The sequence below is a fragment of the Molossus molossus genome, unplaced genomic scaffold (assembly GCF_014108415.1).
Source record: "Molossus molossus isolate mMolMol1 unplaced genomic scaffold, mMolMol1.p scaffold_m16_p_6, whole genome shotgun sequence".
Classification (NCBI taxonomy): Eukaryota; Metazoa; Chordata; class Mammalia; order Chiroptera; family Molossidae; genus Molossus; species Molossus molossus.
In genome coordinates, this window is record NW_023425399.1 from 76,519,188 (window position 1) to 76,534,071 (window position 14,884).

Sequence of the window (14,884 nt, forward strand, 5' to 3'; positions counted from 1 at the left end):
AGAAGAGAGAGAAAGGGGAGACATATTTGAAGAAATAATGGTTGAAAGCTTCCCAAATTTGATGAAAATTATTAATCTACATATCCAAGCTCAACAAACTTCAAGTATGATGAATGCAAGAAATCCATATATGGAAACATCATAGTAAAGATGTTAAAAGAAAAAGAGAATTTTGAAAGCAGCGTCAGAGAACTGCATCACATACAAGGGATCCTATATAAAGGTAGCAGCTAATTGTTCACCAGAGACTGTGAAAGTCAGAAGACAGTGGGATAACGTTTTCAAAGTGCAGGAAGAAATACAATGTCAACAAATAATTATATATTCAGCAAAATGTACTTCAGAATAAAGGAGAGAATTGACTGGCTCGGCTCAGTAGTTAGAGTGTCAGCCTGCAGACTGAAGAGTCCCAGGTTTGATTCCGGTCAAAGACACATACCTTGGTTGTGGTTCGATCTTTGGCCCTGCTTGGAGTCATGCGGGAAGTGACCAGTTGATGTGTCTCTCTTACATCGATGTTTCTCTCTCTCTCTCTCTCTCCCCCTCTCTCTTCCCTCTCTCTTCCCTTTCCTCCTTCCTTCCCACTCTATCTGAAAGAAATCAATGGAGAAATATACTTGGGTGAGGATTAAAAAAATAAAATAAAAATAAAGGAGAAATGAAAATATTCTATAATAAACAAAACTGAGATAATTCATCAAATAGCCAACTGTCCTTACAAGAAATATTAAAGGGAGTCCTTTATTATTTTTTAAATTTTATTTATTTTAATTTTTTTCTTTATTGATTTTAGAGAGAGGGAGAGAGAGATAGAAACATCAATGAGAGAGAACATTGATTGGCTGCCTCCTGCATGCCCCCCAGTGGGAATTAGGCCCACAACCTGGGCATGTGTCCTTATTGGGAATCAAACTGGCAACCTCTTGGTGCATGGGTCGACACTCAACCACTGAGCCACACCGGCTGGACTTAAAGGGAGTCCTTTATACTGACATGAAAGGACATTAGACAATAACTTAAATCTACATAAGAAACCCAGCACAGGTATATTTATATAGGTAAATATAAAAGGCAGTATAAATACATTTTTTGTTTATAATTCTTTTTTATTCTTCTATCTGATTTAAAAGACAACTGCATAAAGCAATAATTATAAATCTGTGTTGGTGAGCATACAATGTATAAAAATGTAAGTTGTATGACAAGCACAAAGGAGCAGGGGAGGAAATGACTCAAATGGAAGCCAAGCTTTTGTATACTACTGAAATTAAGTTGCTATTTATATAAATTGTCCAGCATGGGCAAGTCCATGGAGACAGAATGTAGCTAAGTGGTTGCCTGGGGCTGGAGGTGGGAATGGGTAGTAACTACAAATGGCCATGAGGGTTCTTTTGGGGAAGATTAAAATGTTCTAAAATTACATTGTGGTAATGGTTGCATACTTCTGTAAATTTACTAAAATTTGTACACTTAAATGAGGAAATATTATTGTATGTAAATTATACCTCAACCTAAAATGTAATTTTTTTTATCCTCACCTGAGGACATTTTTTTTTTTTTTTCCATTTTTGGTTCAGATAGAGTGGGAGGGAGAGAGAGAGAAAAAAAAAACATCGATGTGAAAGGGACACATCGAGTGGCTGCCACCTGCATGACCAACCAGGGCCGGGGACAAACTGCAACCAAGGTACATGCCCTTAGCAGGAACCAAACCCAGGTCTCTCTGGACCTCTGGTCAACACTCTAACTGCTGAGCAAAACCAGCCAGGGCTCAAGCTAAAATATAAATGAAAATTATATAAGTACTATATTTGTGTTAATAATTGCCATTTACTAAATGTCTACTATCATTAATTTACTTTAATCTTCATGATAGTCCTGAGAGATGAGATATTATTACTATGCCCATTAAAGAGATGTGGAAACTCTTCAAAGGAGGCCACAGGATCTAAAGGTTAAAAGTGCAGGCTTTTATGTGAAAAGATGCTTAACATCACTAAATCATTAGAGAAGTGCACATCAAAACCACAAGGTACCACCTCATACTCATTAGGATGACTACTAAAAAATGTTTTTAATTTAAAAAAGCAACAGAGCCCTGGCCGGTTTGGCTCAGCAGTTAGAGCATCGGCCTGCGGTCCAGAGAGACCTGGGTTCAGTTCCCGCTAAGGGCACGTACCTCGGTTGCAGTTTGTCCCCGGCCCTGGTTGGTCATGCAGGTGGCAGCCACTCGATGTGTCCCTTCACGTCGATGTTTCTCTCCCCCCCCCCCACTCTATCTGAACAAAAAATGGAAAAATTTCCTCAGGTGAGGATAAAAAGAAAGAAGGAAGGAAGGAAGGAAGGAAGGAAGGAGGGAGGGAGGGAGGGAGGGAGGGAGGGAGGGAGGGAGGGAGGGAGGGAGGGAGGGAGGGAGGAAGGAGGAAGGAAGGAAGGAAGGAAGGAAGGAAGGAAGGAGGAAGGAAGGAGGAAGGAAGGAAGGAAGGAAGGAAGGAAGGAAGGAAGGAAGGAGGAACAGAAAAGAACAAGGATTAGCAAGGATGTGGAGAAACTGGAATGTGTACACTGTCGGTGGAACTCTAAAGCAGTGCAGTTGCTGTGGAAAACAAAATTAAAAAATAAAGTTACCATAGGATTCAGCCGTCCCGTTTCTGGATCTCTATCCAACAGAAGGAAAAGCAGGATTTTGAAGAGATTTTTGCACACTCACGTTCGTTACAGCACCTAGTCCCAACAGCCAAGAGGGAAAGACAGCGGCAATTGTCTGTTGACAGGTGAATGGGTAAAGAAAAGACGGATATCCATTGAAATATTATTCCACCTTAGAAAGGAAGGAAATCCTGCCACAGGCTAGAACATGAATGAATCCTGGGGACTCTATGCTAAGTGAAATAAGCCAGTCACAAAAACGAAATATTGCTTGATTTCACTTATAAGAGGCATTTAAAGGATTCAAATTCATAGAAACAGAAAGTACAATGGTGGTTGCCAGGGGCAGGGAGTGGTGGGGCAGTGGGGAGAAAATGGGAGTTATTTCTTTAAAAAATTTTTTTTTCTTTATTGTTTTTAGAGAGAAAAAGGAAGGGAGAAGGAGAGAGAGAGAGAAACATCCATGAGAGAGAACATCGCTTGGCCGCCTCCTGCGTGCCTTCCACTGGGGATTTGGCCCACAACATGGGCATGTGCCCTGACTGGGAATCGAACCACCAACCTCTTGGTGCATGGGTCAACGCTTAGTCACTGAGCCATACCAGTTGGGCTATTTCATAATACGTAAAGAGTTTCAGTCTTGCAAGATGATAGACTTCTGGGGATCTGTTGTACAACAATGTGCATACAGCAATTGTAGTGTACAATTAAAACAGTAAGGTGATCATTGTTATGTTATGTTTTTTACCATAATAAAAAATAAAACAATATGAATGTGCGTATGCACGAAAAGATTGTACTTTCTGTCACAGTTATGGACATTTACTGATCTGAGTTGCACGATTCCGTTGGTTGCCGTGTGCCTTTCTCTCCTGTATCTTTCTCACTCACTCTGCTTGCACAAACAGAAGTGCATTTTAAAATAAGCCTAGCACTGGAGAATTCTGTTTCCTTGTCTTGTTCCTTATTTCCCGCCTTCATTGTTTCCCCCTTTCAGGTGGCATCCTCTCTCTTTGGGAAGTGCCCAGGACATCTGACCTCTGAATGTAAATTCACTGTCTTACACTCCCCTATCTTCTTGTATTTTATTCTCCCTTATGTATTTTAAATGTCATTCTCTGGCTCCTTCCGGGTGTCTGACTCTTTGATATCCCGGGAAGTGAGCCTGCCGAAGGGGGACCTTGCCTCTCTGTGTTCACATGCAGGGAAACTTCCGACACACCCGGAGCCGCGCGCCGGTAACTCGGGAAGAGCTGATGACGGTGTTGTCTGGACTGGAAGATGTGCGCCTTCGAGGCCTCTACTTCAGCGAGACCCAGAGGCTCAGCCTGAGCGGGGTGGGGCTGGAGGAGGCCTCTGCCACAGGAAGTGGTCGGAGAGCACACCATGTGGAGATGTGTGCTTGCCCCCCTGTCTACACTGGTGACTCGTGTCAGGTAGGAAATTCTCCTAGTCCATGAAATTCCCCCAGGGGACTCCTGGCTGCTGTCCAGCATCCTGGATGGTCTGGGACACTCGATCCATCACACAAGTTTCTGCTGGGCTATAGCTCCTGACTTACCCGGACCACCTTCAGGCATTAAATATGAAAAGAAATCACAATGTCTCGAAATCCATATGAGCCCAATCGATCCTGGGGGTTGTATAAATCAGAAGTTTCCTAGAGGTTAGAAGGAGCCTGCCGGTCGGCACCCCAGAATATGAGATACTGCTTTCCCTGTAGCTGACCCAGGGTTTTCATGCTGTTCCCTAATCCAGGGCCTCCCTCCAACCACCACCCCCAACAGAGTTAGAGTCTAAAGTATATCTTAATTCTTTGAGGGGACCCAAGGGACCCAAAGTCCAATTTTCTAGCTCACAGCAGGTCCTAGTCAACCTGATTTGTCCTAAGGTGATCAAAATGTGCCATAAAATGAAATTATTTCATAGTTCAGGCTGTACATCTGTTATCTTCCTAAAGAGAGGGGGGAAATCACAATGGTTATCACAGCTATTAGGAAATAATTGTCATTCTGTATATTCCATGGGCTTCCTTCATTTTCTCTCCCAGCTCCTTGACAGCAGGAAACCCCAAGGTGATCTGCAAATAAGAGTTATTTGTTTTTGTTTTTGTTTTTTAAATCTACAAATATATTACCTGCAGTGGTTTTCCGGGGACTCCTGTCTTGTAACATTTAGCCCACAGGTGCCTACATTCTTCCACCTTCCTTCTATCTCTTTTCCAACCCGATTAAATAAAACATATAGCTCAAGGGAAAGCTCAAGGGAAAGAGTGGAACCTCTGGATTATCACCCTCCTGCCCAGGGCGTGTCCTTTGCCCATGACTCAGCCTGTGATTTACAGCTGCTCTAATCGGCCAGGGCCGTCTGTCTGTGAGGCAAGGTGGGTAGAAGGTGATGCCTGCCCCACCTCACAGGGATTGCAGAGCGGTGCACTTCCCTGTGGAACTGTTATGTGTGCTCGCTCACAGGCTGACTCATGGGTGAAGTTTACAGGTGGGGCCTCCTGCCGCAGACAGCTTGCCTTACCTGAGTCAGGCGGGCCAGGGCACCGAGCAGGAAGGGCTGGTATAAGAGGAGAGGCAGAGGTTTGCCTGCAGCCAGCAGGACGCCAGGACCAGGATGCCCCCAGCAGTGAGGTGGTCAGCCGGGAGTGCGGGATGGCTGTGGATCTTCGGGGTAGCCCTGGGGCCGTGTCTGGGATACAATTCACAGCAGCAAAGGGTAGCGTTTCTGCAGCCTCCCGGTCAAAGTAACCAGCAAGCAAGTTATGTGGAGTTTAAACCCAGCCAGGTAATGTCCCTTTTACATTTCGATTTGGGATGGGGAAGGGTTCCCAGCGTTGTGACATTTTAAGTAAATGGGTGGGCTGGGGGAGGGGCCCACGGTCTCCCCTTCCCATTGACTGGCAGTGTTTACTGCAGTGCCTAACAGATTGCTCTCCTGAGTTGTTAACCACAAACCCTATAAACATCAGCCCACCTGGAAAGGCTGAGGCAGCTGAGTTCGAATACTTGTGGAATGTTAAGATGCTATGAAACTTTGTGCCCTTTCGAGAGTAACCCAAGCCTCAAGACAAAGGAGTTCAGTGCCTGTAGGCTTTCAAATTCTGCTTGGAAAAAAAAATTACCCAAAAAGTAAAACATTTGAATCAGTGAAATCGTGTTTTAAAAAGTAATGAGGTGAAGTTTGTATAATACCTGCTAGGCATGCTTCAATTTGCCAGGCATTCGACACTCACACAGTCTGTTCTCTTTAACCTTCCTGGACGTTGCATGTATGCTCACACAGAAATAGATCCTGGGGCTGCTGCAAGAGCTTTGGAAACCTGACAGAGAGAGGATTTTAGCATTTGTACTACACAGGTTTATTGGAAGAGTTCTCCTGAAAAATTATCACTTAAAAAATGATGAGCTGCAAAACCCCTTTACTGAAATAATATATTACGGTACATTCACTGTCATTTAGAGTAAGTCTTTAATATAATCTGTATACTTGAACTGAATTTTATATCAAACGTGGAGTTTGTGTGCTTTATAGAGGTGAGAACGTGATTTCAGTAACTGACAAATGTTTTATCTGAGAGTCTCATGACACAACTCTTGCAGAGTACTTCTGATTCAAATCAAGAGCGAAGGAGGATGGACGATTTAACTTTAATCAGCATAGACTGTCCTTTCCCCCAAAACACGCTTAATTAAGGCTCTCTCTCACTTACTTGGCTATGTTGTCGCAAATGAACCTGATATACTTGTTTATTTGGATAATTTGTTCTTTGCCGAATATGATTATTGTATAAGAATGTAATGTGATATATGGTGATGATGATAAGGTCCTTGCTCCTGTTCAGCAGAGATTCGTTGTTTGCAGATATGATCACACAATCACTGGCTGGATTTTGCTCACACATCTCTCAGTTGTGTTTTCAGCTAAAGAACATTCCTTTCATACTTCGATTCTCCTGTAGACAAGCCTATTCACAGAGCATATAGAGTAATCTCATTTTCTGCAATGTTTTCTTTTTGCCTAAACATGGTTTCTAATAGCTGAAGGAAAAAAGTATATTGGAAATTATAGTCTTGTGATTGTGTACAATTTGTAGTTACGGGTCATTTTGGAAGAGCTCCTAGCAGCCACTGGGGTAGTCCACTCTGGGGAGCACAGGCGAGTTCTCCCTCCAGCCCTGTCCCGTGGGCTTCTTCCTCCCCCACTTGACCAGGGAGAGACCTTTATGGCCATGGATGAATCGGGATGATCAGCTCATGTTTAGACTTCCCAGGGCTGTGGTTTCAGAGTCTTACAGACATATATGCTGTTTAAAGAGGAGAAAATACCTTTTATCTTGAAATATTAAATTTTCTGGTGCTTTAAAGATAGGGCATGTAAGGAGATCAGTGAAAGAAGCTAGGACAACATTTGATTTTAACTGGCACACTGATTCACTCGGCCAAAGTAATGAAAATGTCTATAATTCAGTTTAAAGACAGAAATCTAAATAATTTTTAGTGGCTGGTGTAAGAATAACTGCTTTTTTAAATTGGGGGCATTCCTCACTGGAATACTTTTAAAAAGACTGTCAGTTCATTAAAAAGCATAATTCATTTCATCCATGTGAAAATAATGATCTGTGTTACTCTGGAGAGAGACAATATACTGGAGATAGAAATAATCAAAGTGCTGTTGAACAGGAGAAGACCACAAGGGAGGGGACTTCCTGGAGCTGGGTCTTTGTGAGCTGGGTCAGCACCAACCATCCCTGCAAGTTCTGTCTGAGAATGTAAACACGCTCCTGTCCCCGGGCTCCCTGTTCTGTCCACAGCTGGGGAGCAGCAGTGATGGATTCCACAGTCCTGCCGTGATTGTGCAGATCCCAATGAAGACTCTTCATTCCCCCTCTTCTCACACTGCCTCACCCATCAGCCCAGATCCATACTTGGAGAGGGAATGGCTACCAAAGAGAACTCGAACTTGAAGGGGTTTGCTTAGCGGTCCTCCCCCCCGAGGACTGAGGTCTCATCCCCTTTGTTCTTTCACCACTTCCCCATCCACTCACCCTCGAAACAATTGGCATGAGGAGAGGAAGCCATGTCCACACACATCCTCCAAAATTTCCCCTTCTCTGGATTCCCCACCCTGTCTCTCACTCAGGCACAAACACACCCACACCCCACCATGATGTGGACACAAAACAGAAGCTGACAAAAAAAGAAAAGACAGGTGGACCAGGCTAGTGTTTGAGAGTAGAAATCCACACCCAGACTAAAGGAAAGATGTGAAAAGCAAATGCTTGATAATCAGAATTGTCACATGCTTTGGATAATGATTTTCTTTCTTTGTTTTGACTAAACGCTTTGAAAAATAGGGTTGTAGCCCCGGATACTATCGGGAAAACAAAGGCTTACATACCGGACGCTGTGTTCCCTGCAGCTGCAACGGACATTCCCATCGCTGCCAGGATGGCTCTGGAATATGCCTTGTGAGTACATCGAAACTGGAATGCTACCAGCGGGCAATCTGTGTCTCCCTGTCCCCCCTGCCGGGCCCTGAGACATCACATCTACCAAACCCTCACTAGAGTGGCTAAGCAAATGCAGGAAGCTCTGACATTATTGGGCCAAGCTATTTTACACTTCACTTCTTCCTCCATTTAACATGGGTCATCAGAAGAGAACACCTGTCTGAACAATTAATTTACACCTTAGCTCCTAAATTTCTGCTCGATTAAATTATATTAATGGGTGGATCCTGGACTTCACTCTTGCCAGGTTCTAATAAATTAGAGTCATTACTATGGGCTCCAATTCTATTGGGGTGCCAGGAGCTTGTGGGAGGGGAGTTTGGGGGCTTCACATGAGCAGTAGCTCAAGAGAGCCACCAGAGGAGACGGAGATGTAACAAAGGCTTGATGTGCCCCCGTTCAGTGAAGCACATGCCCTCGTGACATGACAAAGCGGGTTCATGTGGGAAGACAGATGAGTGGAGTCCCTGCTGTCTGTGGCTTATCCACTGGAAAACAATCTTGGTTGGTAATATTTTAGAAAACTCTCCCATAGAGCATTAGGTTCTCAGGAAAGTTTTCCTTTGTATCCTCAAGCGTGACATTTTTTATTCTGCTGACTTCTTCCTTTCCATCAGCGTTCCTCTCCAATTAGAAGGAGAATGGACAGTTTCAAGGAAAAGAGAGAGTGTGGGTACCCGCAGAACACAGAGCCCCCCACTTAGGTCGTGCTGTTTGGAAGCGCATTCTCTGGCGTGGATTTCCTTCACATTGTGTAATGCAGCTGGAGTGTTTCAGTTATTTGAGTTCCTAGACCGTCTTAAGCCAAGTTAACATGTCCCAGGGAACTGCTTCCTCTGCAAGACGGGACAGGCCAGGACAGGAAATTGTTGTAAAGAGCCAGAGAGAATATTTTGTAGGATTTTAGCCTTAAGAGTTCAAAAAGAAAATACAAGACATTGAAAAATATTGTTTTTCCACTCATACATATTCTTATGTAATAGTTTATGTTTGATAATGGGTGTTCTGTGTAACACAGGTAGATGCTTTAATGAAATATAAATATTTATCTTGTCACTGAACCATTGCTAAATGTTGATTCTACTTTATAAAAGCTGCTGAAGCCCTGGCCGGTTTGGCTCAGCGGTTAGAGTGTCGGCCTGCGGTCCAGAGAGACCCGGGTTCGGTTCCCGCTAAGGGCACATACCTCGGTTGCAATTTGTCCCCGGCCCTGGTTGGTCGTGCGGGTGGCAGCCACTCAATGTGTCCCTTTCATGTCGATGTTTCTCTCTCTCTCTCCCACTCTATCTGAACAAAGAAATGAAAAAATGTCCTCGGGTGAGGATAAAAAAATATCTATAAAAACTGCTGAAGAGCAAAGGGAATTTTCTCCGTAGTCCGTTCACTTAGTGGAAGGATCACTAGTGAGAGTTATAATTCACATGTTTTTACCAAACAAGATTTCCTTTCCCTTTTCTTTTCTTCGGAGCTCTGTCTTCACTTGTCCCTAATACCCATGCGGCCTCTACAAACTATTCATTCAGGAAACCCTTACTGAGCATTTACTCTGCGGGAAGGTCTGAGCTAAGGGTTGAGGTTAAAACCATCAGACATAATGCCGACTCTCACAGGACTTGCTGTCTAGTGGAGAATGTGTGCGTGCACACACGCATGGACACACATACACTCACACACATGTACACACACAGAGGCATGGAGCCCGTGTCTGCTCACTAACTGCTGGAGGCAGGCACGGAGTACCCACACGCCTCTCAAGCGTGATGATGGCGTGGAAGCGGAGGCCGCAGCCCTCGTTCTCAGACCAGTAACGGGGAAACCAAGCACCTTTCACCATCAGATGGGCTGGTTGCTCTGCACGCTGGCCTCTACCTCTCAAGGTCCAATATCAATTTCTAAACTTTCCTTGTCTTTTCACAAATAAACTGAAGTTTGAAAAGAAAGTAACCCAGCTCCTTTTCAATAAAGCAGAATGTAGTTAGGGTTAGGGTTGGGTTAGGGTTAGGTTATGGTTAGGGTTGGGTTAGGGTTAGGTTAGGGTTAGTGTTGGGTTAGGGTTGGGTTAGAGTTAGGGTTGGGTTAGGGTTAGGATTAGGATAGAGTTAAGGTTAGGGTTGGGTTATGTTTAGGGTTGGGATTAGGATTAGGATAGAGTTAAGGTTAAGGTTAGGGTTGGGTTATTGTTAGGTTAGGGTTGGGTTAGGGATAGGGTTAGGGTCTGGTCAGTGTTGGGTTGGGGTTAGGGTTAGGGTATGGTTTGGGTTATGTTGGTTTGGGGTTAGGGTTAGGGTATGGTTTGGGTTATGGTTGGGGTTGGGGTTAGGATTAGGATAGAGTTAAGGTTAGGGTTGGGTTATTGTTAGGTTAGGGTTGGGTTAGGGTTAGGGTTAGGGTCTGGTCAGTGTTGGGTTGGGGTTAGGGTTAGGGTAAGGTTTGGGTTATGGTTGGGGTTGGGGTTGGTGATAGGGTTGTGTTAGGGTTAGGGTTAGGGTCAGGGTTAGGGTTAGGGTTGGCCTCAGGATTAAAATAGAGTTGAGGTTAGAGTTAGGGTTCGGCTTAGCAGAAGGAACCTATGGTGAGGACAGCCCCTCTCCCTCCACTTAGGCCCTCCCTTGCCTTCTTCCTGCCGCTATTTCTCCTCCCCCTACCTTTCTGCCTGTTTCCCATTCTCCTTGACTTGTACTGTTTCAGTCACTTTTATCTTTATCTTTGTTTTCATGTCCCTCCCTCTTTCTCTTTTCATCTTCTCATTTAGATTTGTCTTCTTATTCCCGACCACTTGCCTATTTTCCCACCTTCCTTTTAAATGATTTCTGTGAAAATCGCCCCTTATTCTGCTACCCGCCCTATGCATTTCACCCTCCAGAGCAGCAGTGTTTTCTTGTGGCCTACCCACGCTGCTATGCTCCTGCTGAGCTGAAAGTCTATGCGCACTGTTCCTTGTACCTCGAATGCCCTTGCCTAGCTGTTCCACCCCGCTAATCTCTCTCCTTGTCGCCTGCAGAAGCCCTTCCCTAGAGCCCCTGCTGCTCTTATGGAATGCTGGCACACCTTTGTCATCATACTTTCTTTAATTTAGTTTTTTAATCCTCACTCGTGGATATATTTTTTTCCATTTATCTTCAGATAGAGTGGGAAGGAGAGTTGGGGGAGAGAGAGAGAGAGAGAGAGAGAGAGAGAGAGAGAGAGAGAGAGAGACAATAGGAGAGGAGGGAAGGGGAGGAGAGGGGAGGAGAGGGGAGGGGAGGGGAGGGGAGGGGAGGGGAGGGGAGGGGAGGGGAGGGGAGGGGGAGGGAGGAGGGAAACATTGATGTGAGAGAGACACATTGATTGGTTGCTTCCTGCACAACCCCAATCAGGGCCAGGGACCAAACCACAACCTAGTTACGTGCCCTTGGCTGAAATCCAGCCTGCGACTCTTTGGTCCAAGGTCCGACACTCTACCCGCTGAACCAAACCACCCAGGGCTGTCATCATACTTTTTACACTGAGGTGAATATGTCTATTCACAAGGTTCTATCTACCAGAGTCAGGTACCAATCCATTTGGGCATCGTGTACCTAGCATAGTTGAGCATAGAATAAATGCCCTTTAGCTTCGTTGTCCAATGGAACTAGGCCAGCAATGTGCGAGTGGATGTGGATTCATTCATTCACTGACACCTTCATTTATTCACAAAACACAGGCTGTTTGATAGGGAGCTACCTCGGATTTGCAGGACTGATAAAGACATATTCTAGATGGTCTCAGCTGAGGATAAGAGGATGTTTCAGACATGCTTATAGGACTTTATCAAGCAACACGGGTTCTCACCCCCTTCCATGACCCTCTCCCCTCACCCCTGTGGAGGACAAGCACTCAGAGTGTTTTCGTAGAATATAGATGACCTCACTACAGTTCTTGCTTCTCTAGTGTTTGTTGCTCAGAACTAAGTAGTCACAGGACTAAACTATATCTATTCGGGCATGTCTTCTTCATCATTGTCATTTGGAGTTATAAAAGAAAGGAAACTGATGTGGGAAGGAAATGAATGAATTCAGAAGATGGGTGTTTCCTGAGAGAGCAGGGCCACCAGGCAGAGCAGAGGTGGAGGGAGCCTTCGGCCCCTCACTGACTCCCCTGAGAGCTCCTCTGTGGATCCGACACACTGCAGTGTGGATTTGTTCCCAGTTCCGTGCCTCCGGGGAAACCCCACAAGGCTGTGGCATTTGAGGAAGGAGGGAGGGATTCAGGACAGGAGTGAGCTTCCCGGTGACGATCAAATGTCTGCACGTACGCAGCATCCTCCTTGAAAGACCCCCCTCGTCTTCTGATATACTTACCAATCCCTTGTGTTGATAGCACAATTGTATATCTGGAAAAAGTAGGAAAAGATATTTTCACATCTTGGTGGATTGTGTAGTTCTCAGTTATCAAAGGTTTGTGAAAGATGGATCTGTTTCCGCTGAACAAACTGAGGACATCTGTTATCCAAGGGCAGGCTGGGCTGTTCAGAGCAGTCCCATGTTCACCTCGGACATATGCATGTCGTTTGTCCCAACCTGACTTCAGATACTATTTTAAAACTCACACCCATTAACGTTTCCTACACAAGCACTGCCTCACAGAGGTAACATGTGATCAGCACAAAATATCTCTGAATTATCAAATGCCCACAGTAAGAAGAGTTTGCCAGGCTATTTTTGTGCATTAAGATCTTTATTACTAGAATAAAGCTAAGAAAGTTTATACTGCACTAAAAATTCCACAAACTAAATAAAGTGGACACAATCCGTTTGGTTTTGTCTCAGTAGACTGCATAGTTGCAAAGTTGTATCATTCCAATACTTTGCTAATGAACTTTCATTAGACATTGACTTTTACATGAAAATAATAGATTCACACAAACACAAGCTTAGATGAAATTAATGACTTGCTTCTTTGAGACATTGGCATTAAATTGAATGCTTTCTTCAGATACGATGCAACTTTTTGTTCTTTAGATATATACCAGGTATTAAAACCATTTCAGTTTTATTGCTTTTTAGTATTTGTGAATTATGAAATCAAATGTAGTTTATTTTTATAGAAGCCATTCTAAGGGTCAGAGGTAAGAGGGAGGAGTTTACATTTGCTGAGGGCATATTATACTTTTATTTTTTTTTTTTTATTTTTTTTTTTTTAATCCTCATCCGAGGACATTTTTCCATTTTTTGTACAGACAGAGTGGGAGGGAGAGAGAGAAAGAGGGAAACATCGATGTGAAGGGACACATCGAGTGGTTGCCACCCGCACGACCAACCAGGGCCGGGGACAAACTGCAACCGAGGTACGTGCCCTTAGCGGGAACCGAACCCGGGTCTCTCCGGACCGCAGGCGGATGCTCTAACCGCTGAGCCAAACCGGCCAGGGCATACTTTTAAAATTTCTCCCAGCAACCTTAGAAAGTGGGTACTGTTCTAACTGTACATTTTCAGAAAATTAGAATTGTATGTAAATCATACACCAATAAAGTTGATTTATAAAACACACTGAGGCTCAGAGAGGAAAAAGAACTTGCCCAAGATCCCACAGCTACAAAATGATAGAGTGGGATTTGGACCTGGCTTGTCTCTCTCCACTTCATCATGCCTCCCAACATTAAATCAAACAGCTGGTAGAGGACATGCATACCTTTTTGCTAGTTCCAACAATGACTGGCTGGACAGGAAAAATACATGGTTAACGAAACTATCACCATACAGAGACAGAGGATTTGAGTTATAATTGTGTGAGTAATTAAGATGACAGTGATCTCAGTAGTAATAAATGTAATTGGCTGCTATTAATTGTACTGTTTATCTGTCCCAAGAACTGCCAGCATAACACTGCTGGAGAACACTGTGAGCGCTGCCAGGAGGGTTACTATGGGAACGCCATCCAGGGATCCTGTAGTGTCTGCCCATGTCCTCATTCAAACAGGTACTGTGGAAGCTTGAAAATAACCTATAGAGACAGGAAGTAGGTTGGTGGTTGCCTAGGACTGGGTGGGGGTGGAGGGAAAATGGGAGATGAATGTTAAAGGGTAAGTGATATGGGATTTCTTTGTGGGGGTGATGAAAATGTTCTAAAATTGACTATGGTAATGGTTGTACAATTTGGGGACTATACTAAAAGCAATTTAATTGTACACTTTAAATGGGTAAGTTGTACACTTAAAATGTATGCTATGTGAATTCTAACTCAATAAAGCAATTATTTATACACACACACACACACAAACAAAAAGTATGAAACACAAACAAAAACAGTCTTTCCAAGTTGTATGCTTCTGGATTTTTCCTTTTCACCTTTCCTTTTGGTATTCATTCAATGACTAAACAATTACTTCTTGAGAACCCATTACAGGGCTAGGACCTAGCCCTCTCTAGATGCTGGGGAAACTGCAATAAAAAAGACCAGCAAAGACTGATCCATGAAACTTCATCTGGAGAGTATGGATGGGGAAAGTGTGGTCACACTCAATAAATTGTGCACAAATAAATGAGAAGTATGTTTTCAGAAAGAGATGGATTATGCAATTGACCAAAGGGTTATGCGATTGGCAGTGAGTAGGTCAATTGTTAGAGAGGGTGGTAGGAAGGTTTTCTGAAGTCGTTGGGCAGGAAGCAATGAGTGATGAGGAGTAAGCCACGACAACATGTCAGCAGTGCGGGGCCCAGGCAAGGAAAAACCGAAGAGAAAGCCCCTGTGATGATGTGG

At 44.1% G+C, this 14,884-nt stretch overlaps 1 protein-coding gene across 4 annotated transcripts in view; it reads left to right on the top strand.

Annotated features, from left to right (window-relative positions):
• LAMA3 (laminin subunit alpha 3) overlaps window positions 1–14,884 on the top strand; it is a 249,933-nt gene that overhangs the window by 172,338 nt on the left and 62,711 nt on the right. For 3 of the 4 annotated variants that reach the window (XM_036245198.1, XM_036245200.1, XM_036245199.1), the window contains 3 exons: window positions 3,855–4,085; window positions 8,012–8,125; window positions 13,995–14,104. In XM_036245198.1, the coding sequence (XP_036101091.1) occupies window positions 3,855–4,085; window positions 8,012–8,125; window positions 13,995–14,104 (455 nt within the window). Of the gene's footprint in view, window positions 1–3,854; window positions 4,086–5,253; window positions 5,443–8,011; window positions 8,126–13,994; window positions 14,105–14,884 lie in introns of those variants that run through there. The other variant, XM_036245201.1, reaches the window with a different exon arrangement.